This window comes from Peromyscus eremicus, chromosome 16_21, assembly GCF_949786415.1.
Source record: "Peromyscus eremicus chromosome 16_21, PerEre_H2_v1, whole genome shotgun sequence".
NCBI lineage: Eukaryota > Metazoa > Chordata > Mammalia > Rodentia > Cricetidae > Peromyscus > Peromyscus eremicus.
In genome coordinates this window covers 24,057,688-24,073,472 of record NC_081432.1, presented here as the reverse complement: position 1 = coordinate 24,073,472, position 15,785 = coordinate 24,057,688, and the positions used below count along the sequence as shown (strand labels likewise).

General features: G+C 43.3%; 1 protein-coding gene across 1 annotated transcript in view; it reads left to right on the top strand.

Moving 5' to 3' along the window:
* The window catches only part of Ppa1 (inorganic pyrophosphatase 1), a 36,636-nt gene extending 26,183 nt beyond the window's left edge, over window positions 1-10,453 (top strand). Inside the window, exons 9-11 of the mRNA XM_059282188.1 lie at window positions 6,560-6,629; window positions 8,536-8,578; window positions 10,106-10,453. Of these exons, the coding sequence (XP_059138171.1) occupies window positions 6,560-6,629; window positions 8,536-8,578; window positions 10,106-10,137 (145 nt within the window). The 3' untranslated portion in view covers window positions 10,138-10,453. The remainder of the gene's footprint in view (window positions 1-6,559; window positions 6,630-8,535; window positions 8,579-10,105) is intronic.
* The last annotated feature ends 5,332 nt before the right edge of the window (window positions 10,454-15,785 follow it).

The window sequence follows — 15,785 nt, the reverse complement described above, 5'->3', positions numbered from 1 at the left end:
TGTTGCATCGATTTTCCACGGATCTCAGCTGCAGATGCCTTGTTGTGCTGGTTCTCGAGTCCGCCATTCTTAACTTCTTAGCGGCTTCTGGAGCTTTTGAAACCATTCAGACTGCCTACTTTGCAGTCTGCTGGGACACTAACCTTCTGTGTCTCGGGTTCTTTCACCATATACATTAGGAATAGATTCATGTTTAACATTTACACTTTCTTACAAATTCACGTATAACATTAACATCTACTTATTTATACTCTTTAAGAGAACTATAGAACTACTTTAGCAAATATATTTCTTACTACTTCTTATGTATTTCTTATGTTTTTATTTAAACTTACATTTACAACTAGCATCTTTACTTATTACAAGCTTATTACTACATGTCTTAGGACTACCTTAGATTCTTCTTGTAAGCTTATATTCTTAAAGGAACTCTATAGATCTATTTTACAAACTTTTATAAGGCTATCATTAGCATATATTTAACTTAGCAAACACCTAAAGATTTCTTAACACAGATCTAACAAGAGAATTTTTACAAACTCACATATCTTATTTTCATCTTTTTCTATTTCTTACTCTTAATTATTAGTACTATCTCTATTAGACAGATTCTCTTAACTAGACAGGAAGTACATACATCATTTCCAAAGTTTAGAGTTTATAGTCAGCTTTGTTATAAAGCACTGGGATTTAGTGAATGTTGTTATAGAATTGTGATAGTTGTTGCTAGGGGACTGTAACCTTCCCAGGATGATGCCACACTCCAAAGTTGCCAGTTTTCTCAGCCGTTCCGGACCCAGCAGAGATGCACTGTCAGCGGTAGACAGTGTTTAACTAGAGGCTGTCCCTTCACCCAAATTCATAATAGTTCCCCTAAGTGCTTCAATTCAGACAAATGTTTCTATTACAGCAGTACTCTTGGTTTGTTCTACCGAAAAACTTCCCTTCACGCTGATGGTGAAATTACCATATTTAGCTGCTGTATGGTCTTTGCCAAATACCGCACAGCTATTAGGTGATACAAAGTATTTTTCTAAAGGAGCTAGTAAAGCCAAAAGCGGCACAGCTCCGAACTCTGTTTCCTCACTGTTAGCATTAACCAGTGACAAAACCTCAGAAACACTAATCGAGCCACTTTCATTCTGGTTCCTTTGTAGGAACGTCATTGGAGCTGACTTTCCTTAGTTCCACGCTCCTTACCAGACGCTCCAGTAACCACCGAGCTTCATTCTCCTCTTGTGAAAAAACACAAACATGTCCTCGACCCCATATTAACACAGGATCGGGACCCGGGACCCTTCCATAATCCCGAGCAGGGATATTTCCATTTCTCATTACCCTCAGCTAAAGGACCAGGAAGATTGGAGTGAGCTCTAATATGGCCCACAAAGCATGGCAGCTTTCTTTTGTGAATAGCATCTTGAATTTATTGAAACATTTTGACATGATTGTTGTTAGTTCCAATATTTTCACCAAAACTGTTACTATTCAAAGGAGTCAAGAACATAGATGTTCTTTCATGAAACATATCCTTCATTAGCTTACTTTGAGAAAAAGCATTTTCAGGATTTAGCATTTTCATTTTATTAGCTTTAACTACTGATGTTATTAGCAGCTGTGATTTAGCATTGATTTCTTATAAGGAACTTTCAGGTGAAGCTTTTTTTTTTTTAAGACAGATTTTCTGAAGTTTGTTTTCCATCTATAAAGCAGTCATTTCTTTTTGAATGCCTGTTTCTTATCCCCTTAATTAGATTTGCAATTGAATTACTCATTGCAGGCAGTTTGTTCAAAAGGCAAAGAACTTTTTTAATGTCACATAAGTTTCTTCATATCTAAGACAACGTTCAGTGTATAAACTGCTTTCCCTTGTTTTAAGGATTTTAAAGTGGCTTGTTTGCTCTTAAAGGTAGCTTTTTGTCATCCAACTACCGTAAAAACTTTGCACAGCTATTAGGGTAAATAAGGCATTTTTACCAACGGAGCCCCAAACCGCGAAGCACCTAGTTCCATATCCTTTCAATTTTTCATTGGAACTGACACTTAAACTCTTAGACGACTTTCCTCCTTATTCTTTTAAAAGCTGTATTTTCAGTTTACCATGAACGTATTTTTGAGCTGACAAACGTGTTTCAGGGCAATGTCGCCATCTTTAGTGGAAAAACTACCTTTCCCAGAATGCATTTCCCTTATATCAGTCCATAATAGTATCAGTCCCTTAAATCAGTCCTTTTTATCATTTCCCTTATATCAGTCATTTCCCATAGTTCTTTTTGGGTCTGAGAGTCAACTTTTAAGTTCTTTTTTTTTTTTTTTTTTTTTACCAGACTTGCTTACAAATTCTTGCCCGGGAGGTTTGAACAAAGTTTTTTGCTTTTGCAACGGGAGATTTGAACAGGCATTTTACATTTTCAGTTATGGCACGTTGGGAGATTTCTATTCTCTCCTCAGCTGACTTCAACAGGTGTCTCTCCTTCATTTGACACTGGCCCCCAAATCAGAACTGCACCTGCCTCATTAGCATTGAGGCTGGCATTTCTGATAGCAACTTTCCTAGGGGCTTGTGTTTGTCTTAGCCAGTCAGTGAAAAACATTCACAACAGAGTTTTTTCATAGCTCTTTCAGAGAGATTTTCTCCCACTGATCTATCTCATTTTGCTTGTTCCTTTCCCCCCAGATGCAGAGTTTCAGGTATCTATCTGCAGCTCTGTACCTCTGCTAGCTGCCCTTAGAAGTAGGGGCTTTTTTTCTCCCCCCCAAATCTGCCTCAAATTCTAGCAGCTTTTTCAGGTCATATTTTTCTGGGGAGGAATTGGTCCCTTCTGTTTCTTTAGAGTCTTTCTCCCAGACAGTTCCCAGTTTGGTCTCAGTTTATCCCCTCTACCCCAGAAACAGTTTCCGACACTACAGTGGCGGCTTTCCCTGCTACTGAAGGTAGGGGCTTTTTGTCCGTTTTCCGGGTCTGTGTGGTTTGTGTACAGACTGAAAATCTAACAAGGGAGGTTTTTGCCATTTCTAAACTCCCATTAGGACAGGTTTTTTGCCTCATCAGGCCTTCACCTGGCCCAGTCCCCCAGTGGGTTGCATTTGTTTGTCTGGGTGCTCAAGGACAGAGCTTATGCCAGAGGCAATCACCCCTCAGGGCTACACTCCCTCATCTCACCGGAGTCAGTTGAAACAAAGCTTTTCTCAAAGAGGTGTTTTCTCTGACAGAAAAGAAAGCTTTACTCCTGGATAGTTCTGTTCTGCCCTGGCTGGGCTTTTTCCCCAGACAGCGTTCTGACTCAGCAGCACGACTGCTTCAGACACAGTTCAGCTTTACTGTTTTCTCAGAAAGGTCCTTACTCTGATAGGAAAGCTTTTTCTCATTTCTTTTTGCAGCTGTGGACCTATCAACCCGGGACTTGTAGGAAAGTGGACAACTGTGCCGTTCCCACTGGCTTTAGCTTTGGTTGTTCATTAGCAATCTTCCCCCGGGTCCTGCACCTTCCTGCCTCAGCTCTGTTTACCACTGCAGGAACCCTAATATCCCAGAAATGCATTCCAACTCAGAGACGCTGACCAGTCGCCTCTGGGTTTTTGGTCAGAAGCTAGGATACAATGCTTCAGGGGATCTTTGCGTTAGGAAGATTAGGAGCACCGTTTCATTCTGAAACGCTCACTCAAAACCCTTGATGCCTCAGCTCGGTTGTAACTGAAAAGCTTGGCTTTTGCGCTTTTCTCAGGTAAACTTTCCTGCCCTTTTGGGCTCTCTGTAGCTCTTTACCCACACTCTCCCAAGCGTTTCCCTCAGGGTACTCTGACCCACTGTCTTTTACTGGCTTGAAGAGACAGAGCTTAGAAGAGGTTTTTAGGAACTTGTCCCTGCCTCCTGCATTGCAGGGACAATTTTTAAGGCTTGAAAAAACAGAACTTAGAGGTTTTGCTGTCTTAAGAGGTTTGTTGTTTTTCCCTTAGAGCTAATCACAGGTGGTCCCCATACTAATATCTTCAGGTGATTCTAATTTTTGTCCTTCTGAGAGAAAGTTAAAGGCTTTAGTTTTTAAGTTTGAGAGCTTTTGAGAAAGATGAAGGCTTTTTAGAGTTTTTTCCCCCAAATTTTCCAAGAAAAGCTTTAAGAGAAAGGTTTCTTCCCCCCAAGAGAAAGAGCAACTTTTCCCAAAACTTCCCAACTTTAAACTTTTTGGCTTTTTACATCCCCGTTTTTGCCTCGGAGAAATCACTTTCTCCTGCCGCTTGGACTTAGCATTTCAGCTGTCCCCAGGACAGAAGCTTCCATAGGAAACTTTTTCTTCCCCATAAGCTCAAAGAAGAGCTTTTTTACTACCCAAAAAGCCCAAAGAAAGTTTTTTCCCAGTTTACGTTTATATCCCCCAAAGTTAGAAAATTGTAGAGTTTTTCCTGTCTAGTTGCCTTATTTTTTTCTACACAATCTTACACTTCTAAGTTTTTCCTAAACTATATTACTACCCTATGCCTTATACTTATTTTTCACAGATAGAAATTGAGAAAGGGATAGAAGATAGAAAATTTTGACAGAAGAGAATTTCGCTGCAGCATCGGACATCCTTCCAGTCCGCTTTCCTTTTCTCTCGAGGATAAAACCCCTGCCTCTCAAAAATATATATAAAAAATATATATTTTCCATAACACCGGCATGCCTCATCCACTGGCAGGGCTGAACTCAGCACTTTCGCCAAAAACTCTGTAATAAAACTATTATTTTCCTTTATCTTTAGTCCCTATTACTTTGTCTTTAGTCCCTGTTCATTTGTCTTTAGTTCCCCCCCTTTTTTTTTAGACCCCCCTTTTTCTTTAGTCCCCTTTTTTTTTCTTTTAGTCCCTTTTTTTCTTTTTTCTTTAGTCCCTGTTCATGGCGCCATTCTGTGGGGCGTTTACCCAACCACCCCCACAGTTCCCCAGAGTTTTCTTGAGTGCGAGCAGCAGGAAATATTAGATAGAAGGATTTATTGCGGAGAATATCGCGGAGAGAAACAGATAGAAAATAAAGGATAGCCTCGAGAGGGCCTGGAACCTATTCCAACGGGCCCCGACTGCCTCTGCCCCAGGGTTTTTATAGAGACGCCAAGGGGTGGAGCAAAAGACCTCCTCCCCCAGCACAGCCAAGTGCAGACCATCTCAGACACCTGCACTCAGGCCCGTGGTCTAATCATCCTCTATGAGGACCTGCTGGGTAAAGCCACGAGGAACCCGAGAACGGGCTCCCACAGCTTTTTAAGAAAGGGTTTCTCTATGTAGCCCTGGCTGTCCTAGAACTCGGTCTGTAGACCAGGCTGGCCTCAAACTCAGAGATCTTGCCTCAGATCCTGCCTCTTCCTCCTAAGCCCTGGGTTTAAAGGCGAGCACCACTACTGCCCTGCTGAAGATAGCCAATCTTAATCATAATTTAAGATTTAGCCCTGAGGCTGAGATGTAGCTTAGTTGGTACAGTGCTGGCCTGGCATGCACAAAGCCCTGGATTCCACTCCAGCGTTGCGTAAGCCAGATGTGCTAGCTCATGCTTGTAGTTGCAGTAATCAGAAGTATTTCAAGTCCAAGGTCATCCTTAGCTTTACAGCCATTCTGAGGCCATCATATGCTACAAGAGACTCCTGTCTCGGAGTAAATAATCAAATAAAACTTTAAATGCTTTCCTAACACATGCAAGATCCCAGCTGCATAAAAACAAGTAAATAAGTAAAATTAAAATCTTTCCTAAAAGCACCTCTTTCTAGGGTTTTGTTTTGTCTTTGTCAGTCCTTTATGTGTGTGCAAAATATTTTTTAAACAATTAGGATTATATTATGCACAATTTGTTTTATGCTTTTTAATTTTAAAACTACATCCTAAGCATTTGCCCATTGTATTGTATAAGATTCTGTAACTGTCTAATCCATTTTGTGGATAAGCCTCCCCCCCAAGACAGGGTTTCTCTGTGTAGCCTTGACTGTTCTGGAACTCGCTCTGTGGACCAGGCTGGCCTTGAACTCAGAGATCCGCCTGTCTGCCTCCCAAGTGCTGGGATTTAAGGCATGTATTTTTTTTTTTTCTTCTATCAGGAGTATCTGTATTTTATATGTTTCACCAACACTGATGGGAGCAGGTTGGGTTTTTTTATTTTTATTTTTTTTTTAAGCTTCATTTTTTTCCCCAGAATTAGGAAAGATGTATTTCAGATTTTAATTTGCATTTCTCAGCTATTTTAGTGAGTACTATAGATGATTTAATCTCAGATTCTTACGTCTAAGTTATTAAGAGATGTGAAATAAATCAACTGCAAGAACATCTGTACCTTGCCCAAATAAATGATTAGAATGGTTAAGATAGTCGAGAAAGCTTTCAATCAAACCAGATTTAATGCTATCTGGTCCAGGCATGATGATATCCGCCTTTAATCCCAGTGTTGTCTGAGTTCCAGGCTAGCCTGGGCTACATTATGAGTCCTTGTGCCCACCTCCCAAAGCCATCTGCTCTGCCGTCATCAACTTAGTTTTTTTTAAATGTATGAGGAGACTGTATTGTTCTTTTATCTTCTGACTGTGTTCATTTCATTCAATAGCATGAATACCACAGTGTCGGAGAGCCCCTTCAAGTGTGATCCTGATGCTGCCAAAGCCATCGTGGATGCTGTATGTAACATCTGCTTTTGAAAGATGACTGGGTGGCTGCGAGATAAGGGTGCTCCTTGGGGAAAAAATACTTGTTGCAACAAGTATTTGAATGTTTTTTTGTGTGCATATTACTGTGTGACATGGTGAGGTCAGAACTCCAAACACAGACAGATAAACATTTGAGAGTGGTCCTGGTCAACCCTGGTTGTACAGACGCAAAGTTGGTAACTTGTAAAAACCAAAGTGATTACTGAATGTACTTGGTAGCCTAAGAGCCCCTCACCTGTCAAACAACTTCCAGAAGAGACCAAACAGGAAGTTAGTTGATTTGTTCATAGCCGAGACCGAGAGAGTAAGCACAGGAATCATTGTAGGAATGATGATGTATAGTAGAGAATTTTCTCACAAGAAGTACACAGTCCAGGAGAGCGGCATCTTGCTTTTATGGAATTTTTTTGTTTCTTATTTGTTTTTTTGAGTCAGACTCTCCCTGTGTTGTCCTAGCTGGCCTCGAAGTCACAGAGCTTGCTGGGATTAATGGTGGGTATGTGCCACCTCACTCAACCTGTGTGCTGTTTTTAATAATCTGATTTGTTTGGATTTAGCAAAAGACTGAACATTTAAAATTTTGATTTATGGGGCTGGACAAGTTGGTTCAGTGGTTAATACCATTTGCTGCTTTTGCAGAAGACCCAGTTTCTGTTCCCAGCACCCAAATAGTGCCTTATAACCACCTGTAACTACAGCTCCAAGGAGATCCAACCTGGGCCCTGGCACTCATATGGTGCACAGATGCTCATGCAGGCAAAATATAAAGTAAAAATAATCATTTTTTAATTTTTATTTTATTTTTATTATTTTTTGTTGTTGTTTTGGTTTTTTCAAGACCAAGTTTCTCTGTATAGTTTTGGTGCCTGTCCTGGATCTCGCTCTGTAGACCAGGCTGGCCTCACAGAGATCTGTCTGGCTCTGCCTCCCGAGTGCTGGGATTAAAGGCGTGCACCATCAATGCCCGGCTAGTCATTTTTTTAAAGAAAAAAATTTCATTTACGCCATCGAAAGCAACAAGCAGGAGGAAACGACCTCTGACTTCCCACGGCCTCATCAATGGGGCACTTCAAAGGAAAAGGACTTGATGATGAGCCCAGGGCATTTAGATTCTTCTTTGTTTACCAGTGAACCCTGACAAAATGAGATGAACAGGAAAAACAAAACTGGGCATGGTGGCTCAGGATGCTGAGTCTGGAGGATTGCTCAGAGTTCTGTGCTGGCCTAAGCTATACTATGAAACCTGTTTCAAAAAAATAAAAACAAAACAAAACAGGGTTAGGGAAAATGGAATCGTGATGCATGCATGCTGGGTTTTATTTTAAAAAAACGTTCTTTTATGTGTGTCAGGAGACTTGCAGAAGACCAGGTTTCAATTCCCAGCATCCTTATGGTGGTTTACAACTATCCATAGCTGTAGTTCCAGGGATCTGACTCATGGCCGCCAGGAATGCATGCGGTGTGCATACATAATAGGCAAAATACCCATACACATAAAATTAAGTAGATCTTTTTCAAAATTGAAAGAGACTTGGATATGTTGATCTCTTAGCACAGTGGTTCTCAGCCTTCCTAATATTGTAACCCTCGTGCTTTGGTGAATCCAACTATAAAATTATTCTGTTGCTACTTTATAATTGTAATTTTGCTACAGTTATGAATCATAATATAAATATCTAACATGTGATCCCAAAGGGGTCACAACCCATATGTTGAGAACCCTGTCTTAGCATATCACACTCTTGTTGCTGGGAGTTATTTTTAGAGACTAAAAATTGGTAGTCTCTTGTCCGTTGTTTTCCAATTTTACCAGTAGGCTTTTAGTTTTCCCTCCTAGGGTTAGACTACATTTTAATATTTTAATGTTTTATTTTAGTTGCCACCACCATGTGAATCTGCCTGCTCACTACCGACAGATGGTAAGACCTGAGTCCACTACAGTTATATTAGAGTTATACGTCTGTCTATATATTTCCCTTGGAAAATAGTTATATATGGTTATGGGTATAATAAGTTTTCCTGTGAATTTATAATATGGAAAGATTAAATCAAGCTAGCAAATCTATCACCTCACATACTTATTTGTGGGCAAACATTTAAAATCTACAGTTGTAGCCATTTTGAAAAATATTCTGGGGCCGGGTGGTGGTGGTGGTGGTGGTGGTGGTGGTGGTGGTGGTGGTGGTGCTGCTGCTGCTGCTGCTGCTGCTGCTGCTGGTGCTGCTGCTGCTGCTGCTGCTGGTGCACGCCTTTAATCCTAGCACTCGGGAGGCAGAGGCAGGTGGATCTCTGTGAGTTCGAGGCCAGCCTGGTCTACAGAGCGAGATCCAGAAAAGGCACCAAAGCTACAGAGAGACCCTGTCTCGAAAAATCAAAAAAGAAAGAGAGAAAAATATCCTGGGACCTGGGCTGTAGATTGATGCAGAGGGTGTGCTTCACATGCTAGAAGGCCTGTGCTCATTCCCCAGCCGCAGGAAGGAGATATTAATAGGCAGTGCATTATACTAGTGCAGTCAGCATTCCGTTAGGTAAAACTCACTGCTGGGACTTGACATGGACTCTGTGCCCTTGATCAGCTCCTGCCTCCCCTTCCCATCTGGCCTCCCTGCTCTCAACCCCGGCCACCACTCTCCACTTGTGCAGTTCCACACTTGAGGAGCCCACAGTTCAGTCAAGCTGTTGGTCTTTTTGTGCCTGTCTTTATTTCACTTGGCAAACCCTGCTCAAGTCCACAGTGTGTATGTGAGGGTGGGACACCGTGTGCCGCCTTTCCTTTTTTCCCCTTCTCTTTTTTTTGGGGGGAGGGGGAGGTGCTTTCTCTCACTCAGGCCCCTCCAATTCCATGTAGACACTGTGGGAGGGACCTAGCATGGGCTGTGTTCTACATTCTCATCCAGACATTGCCTGCTTCTCCCAGAAAATAGCTCTGTCCCCTCTTTAGATCTTAGAGAGCTCTGTGACGGGTGTGGTAATGCATACCTGTAGTCCCAGCGCTCTGGAAGCTGAGGCAGGAAGACCACAGGGTGAAGGCCAGCCTGCGTTATGTAGAAAGGCCCTGTCTGAAAAAAACAAAGGAAAGAAAAAGGAATCTAAATTTCTTCTGGTGAGAAAAGGGTCTGCCACTTAAAAAAATTGAAGCTACCATGGTGGTGTACACCTTTAGTCCCTAGTGCCCAAGAGTTTGTGGATAACTTGGGCTCCATAATGAGTTTCAGATTAGCCAAGACTATATGAGACCTCATCCCTGTGCTAGGTACTAGTTTCTGACTGTAGCTTTGCATGCATGTTCTAGAGGTCATCTAGAGGAGCCGTGCAAAGCCCTGTTGTATTCCTTGGTAGGCAAGCATTCTCCTGCTGAGCTACATTCCCCAGCTTACCCTTTGGTATATCTTGATAATTTGGGTTCTTAGCAGAGACTCATTTGCTTTTCTCTTTTCTGGATACAGTGGACAAATGGTTCCATCACCAGAAGAACTGATGAGATGCCTCCAGAATCCAAGCCGATCCTGCTGCATCCTGTTCACCTGGAAGCGTTAGATGCAAAAGTGTAGTAACTTCAAAGCTTTAAATTCCTATAACTTACCTAATGAAGCAGATTCTGCTGTGGCCAGTCCAATATGTTCAGAAGGTTAGCCATCCAGACACTTCACATCTCAACCAAGACAGCTTTTACTACATGTTAGCTCTCAAAGCCCTTGTGACATGGAAGTCATTTGTGCATAGATGTGCAAGGTGTTCACACATATTGGATGTATATGTTTACTGTGTTAGGAAATAAACTTATTTTGCTGAAACTTGGTTTAGGATATTTTTTTTTATTCCAGAGTCATCATTATCAAGCTGGGTGTGGGTTCTTCGAAGTTCCTAGCAAGAGTCTTAGAATTCCTCTTTATATTATTAGGTTAAAAACTGCAGCTGGGTGGTGGTGGTGCACACCATTAATCCCAGCACTTGGGAGGCAGAGCCAGGCGGATCTCTGTGAGTTCAATACCAGCCTGGTCTATAGAGCGAGATCTAGGACAGGCACCAAAACTACACAGAGAAATCCTGTCTCGAGAAAAACAAAAAAAAAAACCCAAACTGCACAGTGGTGCACACCTTTAATCCTCGTACTCAAGAGGCAGAGTAGGCAGATCTCTTGAATTCAAGGCCAGCCTGGTCTACATTGTAGGTTCCAGGCCAACCTGAGCAACATTGTAAGTGCTTATTTAAAACAATTTTAGGAATCTGAGAATGGAATCTCTTGTGCATATAGAAGTCTTACTGTATGCCGAGTTCCTGAGACCCCTTTCTAAAGCAAAAACTTGTGAATTACTATTACATTAGTGGAAAGCAAACTGTTACTATTATGTTAGCCAAATAGTTAGCTTCACTAAAGCCAAACCTTTAGTGAAGGTTGAAGTAAACGTGACATTTACCTCTTTACTTACTGAACTGAACCCTTACGTCATTTGCGTTGGACCGAAGTTACCAGTCAGAACAGTTTTTGGTGAGTTGGAGCTAGACAGACTTGAGCTTGAATCCATCAGTTCTGTACTCAGGCAGGATACAAACCACTCACCCTGTTTTCCTCATCTATAAAAATGTCAGGTCATGACTTATAGTAACATTTGTGTTTATTGCGTCTGAACTTTATTATCCTGTGTGTGTGTGTGTGTGTGTGTGTGTGTGTGCAGGGGAGTGCAGGTGTTATTGGCAGTAGTGGCTTAGCAACATCTGGAGCTGGAGTAACAGGTGCTTGTGAGCTGCCTGGTGTGGAGTTCTGGAAACCGAACTCCAATCCTTTGCAAGAGCAGTCAGTACACACTCCTAACTGCTGAGCCAAGCTGTTTCCACTCTACCTTAGGTTTCTGAGGCAATCTCTCATTGAGCCTGGAGCTTGCTAACTTGGCCAGACTGGCTGGCAGCAAGCTTCAGGGATCCTCCTGTCTCCGTTAGATGCCCCACGATGTCTCCTTGTTATTTTAGTCTGCATTTTTGTCATGGCTAATGATGCTAATCATCTTTCATGTGCTTATTTCTTACCTGTGTCTCCTCTTCGATAAAACGTCTCTGTGTTAGTTTTATGTTACTGTGGCCAAATACCTGAGAGAAAGTCTAAAGGAAGAAAGGTTTATGTTTATTTTGGCTCACAGGTTTCGGCCAAGCTTGGCTGGATCCATTGCTTTGGGCCTGAGGTGAGAAATGATGGGACCTAATACCATATCAGTAGAGCCTTGTACCAGTGAGGAACTAGGGGCAAGATGGGGCTGGGTACAAGGCATATCTTCCAAGGTACATACCTAGTGATCTACATCCCTACCTCCTACTCCACCATCTCTCAATAGAGCCTTCCTGGGAATCCATCCAGGAATTACCACATTGCTAAACTAGAATCCTCAAGATCTCTTTCTAGTCTTAGTGGTGTGAGCCTATGGTTCTAGCAATTCAGGAGGCTATGAGACCAAGGCCCTGCATGGATTAAGAGTGAATTCAGGGGCTGGAGAGATGGCTCAGAGGTTAAGAGCACTGCCTGTTCTTCCAGAGGTCCTGAGTTCAATTCCCAGCAACCACATGGTGGCTCACAACCATCTGTAATGAGATCTGGTGCCCTCTTCTGGCGTGCAGGCATGCATGCAGATAGAACACTGTAGCTAGAGTTTTCCTGCCTGGCCCACAGTCAGGGCAAATCTCTCTCACCTGCCAGTCCCACAGCCACTCAGACCCAACCAGTCAGCCCTTTGGGAGACAGAGACAGGTGGATCTTTGAGTTCAAGACCAGCCTGGTCTATAGATCAGGTTCCAGGCCAGCCAGGGCTTCATAGTGTGTATGTGTGCCTGCTGTCTTCAGAAGCCAGAAGAGGGGTCAGGTCCCCTGGAACTGGAGTTACTGACAGTTGTGAGCTGCCATATGGGTGCTGGGAATTGAACTCCTGTCCTCTGGAAGAGCAGCCAGTACTCTTAACCACTGAACCATCTCTCCAGCCCCCCAAAGATTTATTTTTAACTATGTGTATGTATTTGTGTATGTGTGTGGGTGTGTGCACATGAGTACAGGTGCCGGTGGAGGCCAGACGAGGGTATTGGATACTCTGGGGCAGTTGTGAGCCACTCAGTGTAGAACCAAACTCTGATCCTCTAAAAAGAGCAAAACAGGGCCGGGTGGCAGTGGCATATGCCTTTAATCCCAGCACTCAGAGGCAGAGCCAGGTGGATCTCAGATCTCTGAGTTTGAGGCCAGCCTGGTCCACAGAGCGAGATACAGGACAGGCACCAAAACTACATGGAGAAACCCTGTCTTGAAAAACAAGTAAAAAGAGCAAAATCATCTTTCCAAACCCAAAACTTTTTTTTTAATTGTGTGTGTCTCTCTGTATGTAGGTATGTGAAATGAGTGCAGTCTTAGGGAGTTACAGGATGTTGTGAGCTACTTGATGTGGGCGCTTGGAATGGAACTCAGGTCCTTTGTGAGAGCAGTATGCCTTAACCACTTAGCCACAGCTCCGGCCTTATTACAAACCACAGGCTTTGAACAACCTAACTTAGAAAGCCATAACATATTACACACACACACACACACACACACACACACACACACACACACACGACACTTGAGTGTCACCCTCTTGAGAAGTTCATACCCATGTCTTAGGTTCTGTGCTCTCTTTTTCCTAAACCTACCTGTCTTCTCAAACTTAAGTTCTTTTTTTTTTTTTTTTTTTTTTTTGGTTTTTCAAGACAGGGTTTCTCTGTGTAGCTTTGCGCCTTTCCTGGGACTCACTTGGTAGACCAGGCTGGCCTCGAACTCACAGAGATCCACCTGGCTCTGCCTCCCGAGTGCTGGGATTAAAGGCGTGCGCCACCACCGCCCGGCTCAAACTTAAGTTCTAAAGTGGGTTGCAACCCCTTTGTGGTCAAACAATCCTTTCACAGGGGTCACCTAAGACCATCCTAAAACACAGATATTCACATTACGATTCGTAACAGTAGCAATGAAAATAACTTTATGCTTGGGGTCATCACAAGAGGAACTGTACTAAAGGGTTGCAGCATTAGGAAGGTTGAGAACTATTGCTCTAAAGCATGCTATTGGTGTGACTGAGACCACACCAGATCCTCCCTTAGGCCCTTAAGTTACAGAACCCATCTTTATGGAAGAGGTCAATATATACTTTGATGTAGGCATGACTTAAGTGTTATTGTGCATATGGGACTGGGATAATTGTTACTAGAAACTTTTCCAAAATTGTACTGTGCTTAAATATGCCTAAAAATAAACTTCCTGGCATCAGACTCCAGAAGTTTGAACCAACACTGGCTACCTAAGTTGTGTTGAATCATTTCCTTCTTACCTCACACGGGTTACTTTGCTAGCCCTGGTGTTTGCAGAGACCCCACAACTTTTTATGTGGGTTCCGGCAATTGAACTCAGGTTGTCATGTGTCTTGCATCTTAGGGCAGTGTGATTGCTAATCTTGGTTGTCAACTCGACTACATCTGGAATTAACTAAGTCCCAAGCAGCTGGATACACTCATGAGGGATTTTTCTTGATTGGATCATATGAAGTGGGAAGACCCACCCTAAATCTGGGCCACACTTTCTAGTGGCAGCCTACATAAAAGGACATGGAAGAGAGGAGCTTTTGTTTTTCCACTGTTTACCCTCACTCTCACTGGCAAGTCATCAATTGTTGCAGAGGCGTTCCTTCATTGATATTAGAACCTACTTCTTTGGGATCCCAACTGAGACTGAAGGCTTTTGGCTGTCTAGCAGTTCCCTAGATTCACACCATCAGACTGGGGCTGCTGAGACATTCAGTCTGGCGGACTGAACAGTTACCCAATTCATGGCCTTTCCACTGGGAGACAGCCATTGTTGGACTACTCAGATCACAGCCTGTAAGTCACTCTAGTAAATCCTCTTTTAACTATACATGTGTTTGGGGGCCATTGAGATGGCTGAGCAGTTGAAAGCACTGGATGATATTCCAGAGGACCTGAGTTCAATTCCCAGCACCCGTACGGCCACTCCTGTTCCAGGGGATCTGACACCCTCTTCTGGGCTCTGCAGGCACCAGGCATGCATGTGGCACACAAACATCCGTGCAAACAAAACACCCATACACATAAATTTTTTTAAATTACATATGTATATTCATTCTTTCAGCTCTGTTCCTATTATTATTGTTGTTGTTGTTGTTGTTGTTGTTATTATTATTATTATTATTTTGGGTTTTTCGAGACAGGGTTTCTCTGTGTAGCTTTGCGCCTTTCCTGGAACTCACTTGGTAGCCCAGGCTGGCCTCGAACTCACAGAAATCCGCCTGGCTCTGCCTCTCGAGTGCTGGGATTAAAGGCATGCACCACCACCGCCTGGCCGTTGTTGTTATTATTATTGAGACACGGTATAACCATGTAACTGGCTGGCCTGGAACTCAGAGATCTCTATGCCTCAGCCTAGAGGGCTGGGACTAAAGGTGTGTACCACAATGCCGGGACAGCTCTTTTTCTTTGAGAGCCCTGGCTGATACAGGCAGCAAAGCAGTGCCTTTACCTCATGAGCCATTTTGCGGGTCCTGCTTAACTATTTTGTTCAATGGGGCTGTCTGTACATACTTCATAGATCGGTACTGAGGGTTAAATTAGACGAAACATCCCAGGCCCTCAGTGTACTGCCTAGAACTGCTCAAAAAACTCTTGCTGCTTTTATTAAGTAAAAAAATAATAATAATAATAAAATAAAAAAGAAGCTAACCCAAGGCAGGGAAAACAAAACAATGGCTTGGTGGCATCCACCTAGGCTGAGGTCACCAAGGTGACCTGTCCTGCAGTCTACCTATATCTGGCAGCTTCCACTTCTGACATCCCAGGTGCCTCTGAAAATGTACTGGGATTGGAAGTCCCGGGCTGGAGCAGTTGCTTAACTCGGGGACAGAAGCCCAGGCCACCCGCCCGACAGGCATTGCCACGTCTTGGGCGGCTGGAGCACCTTCAGGGGGAGGGCGGGACCACACCCGGAGCGGAGGGCGGGGCCGCACCCGGAGCGTACGTCACCCCTTGGGCCCGCCCCTCCGCGGCCTGAGCGGCTGGTAGGGCGGTACCCACAGGCCGAACGGCCTGACGCTTGGAGGGGGCGAGGCGAGCGCG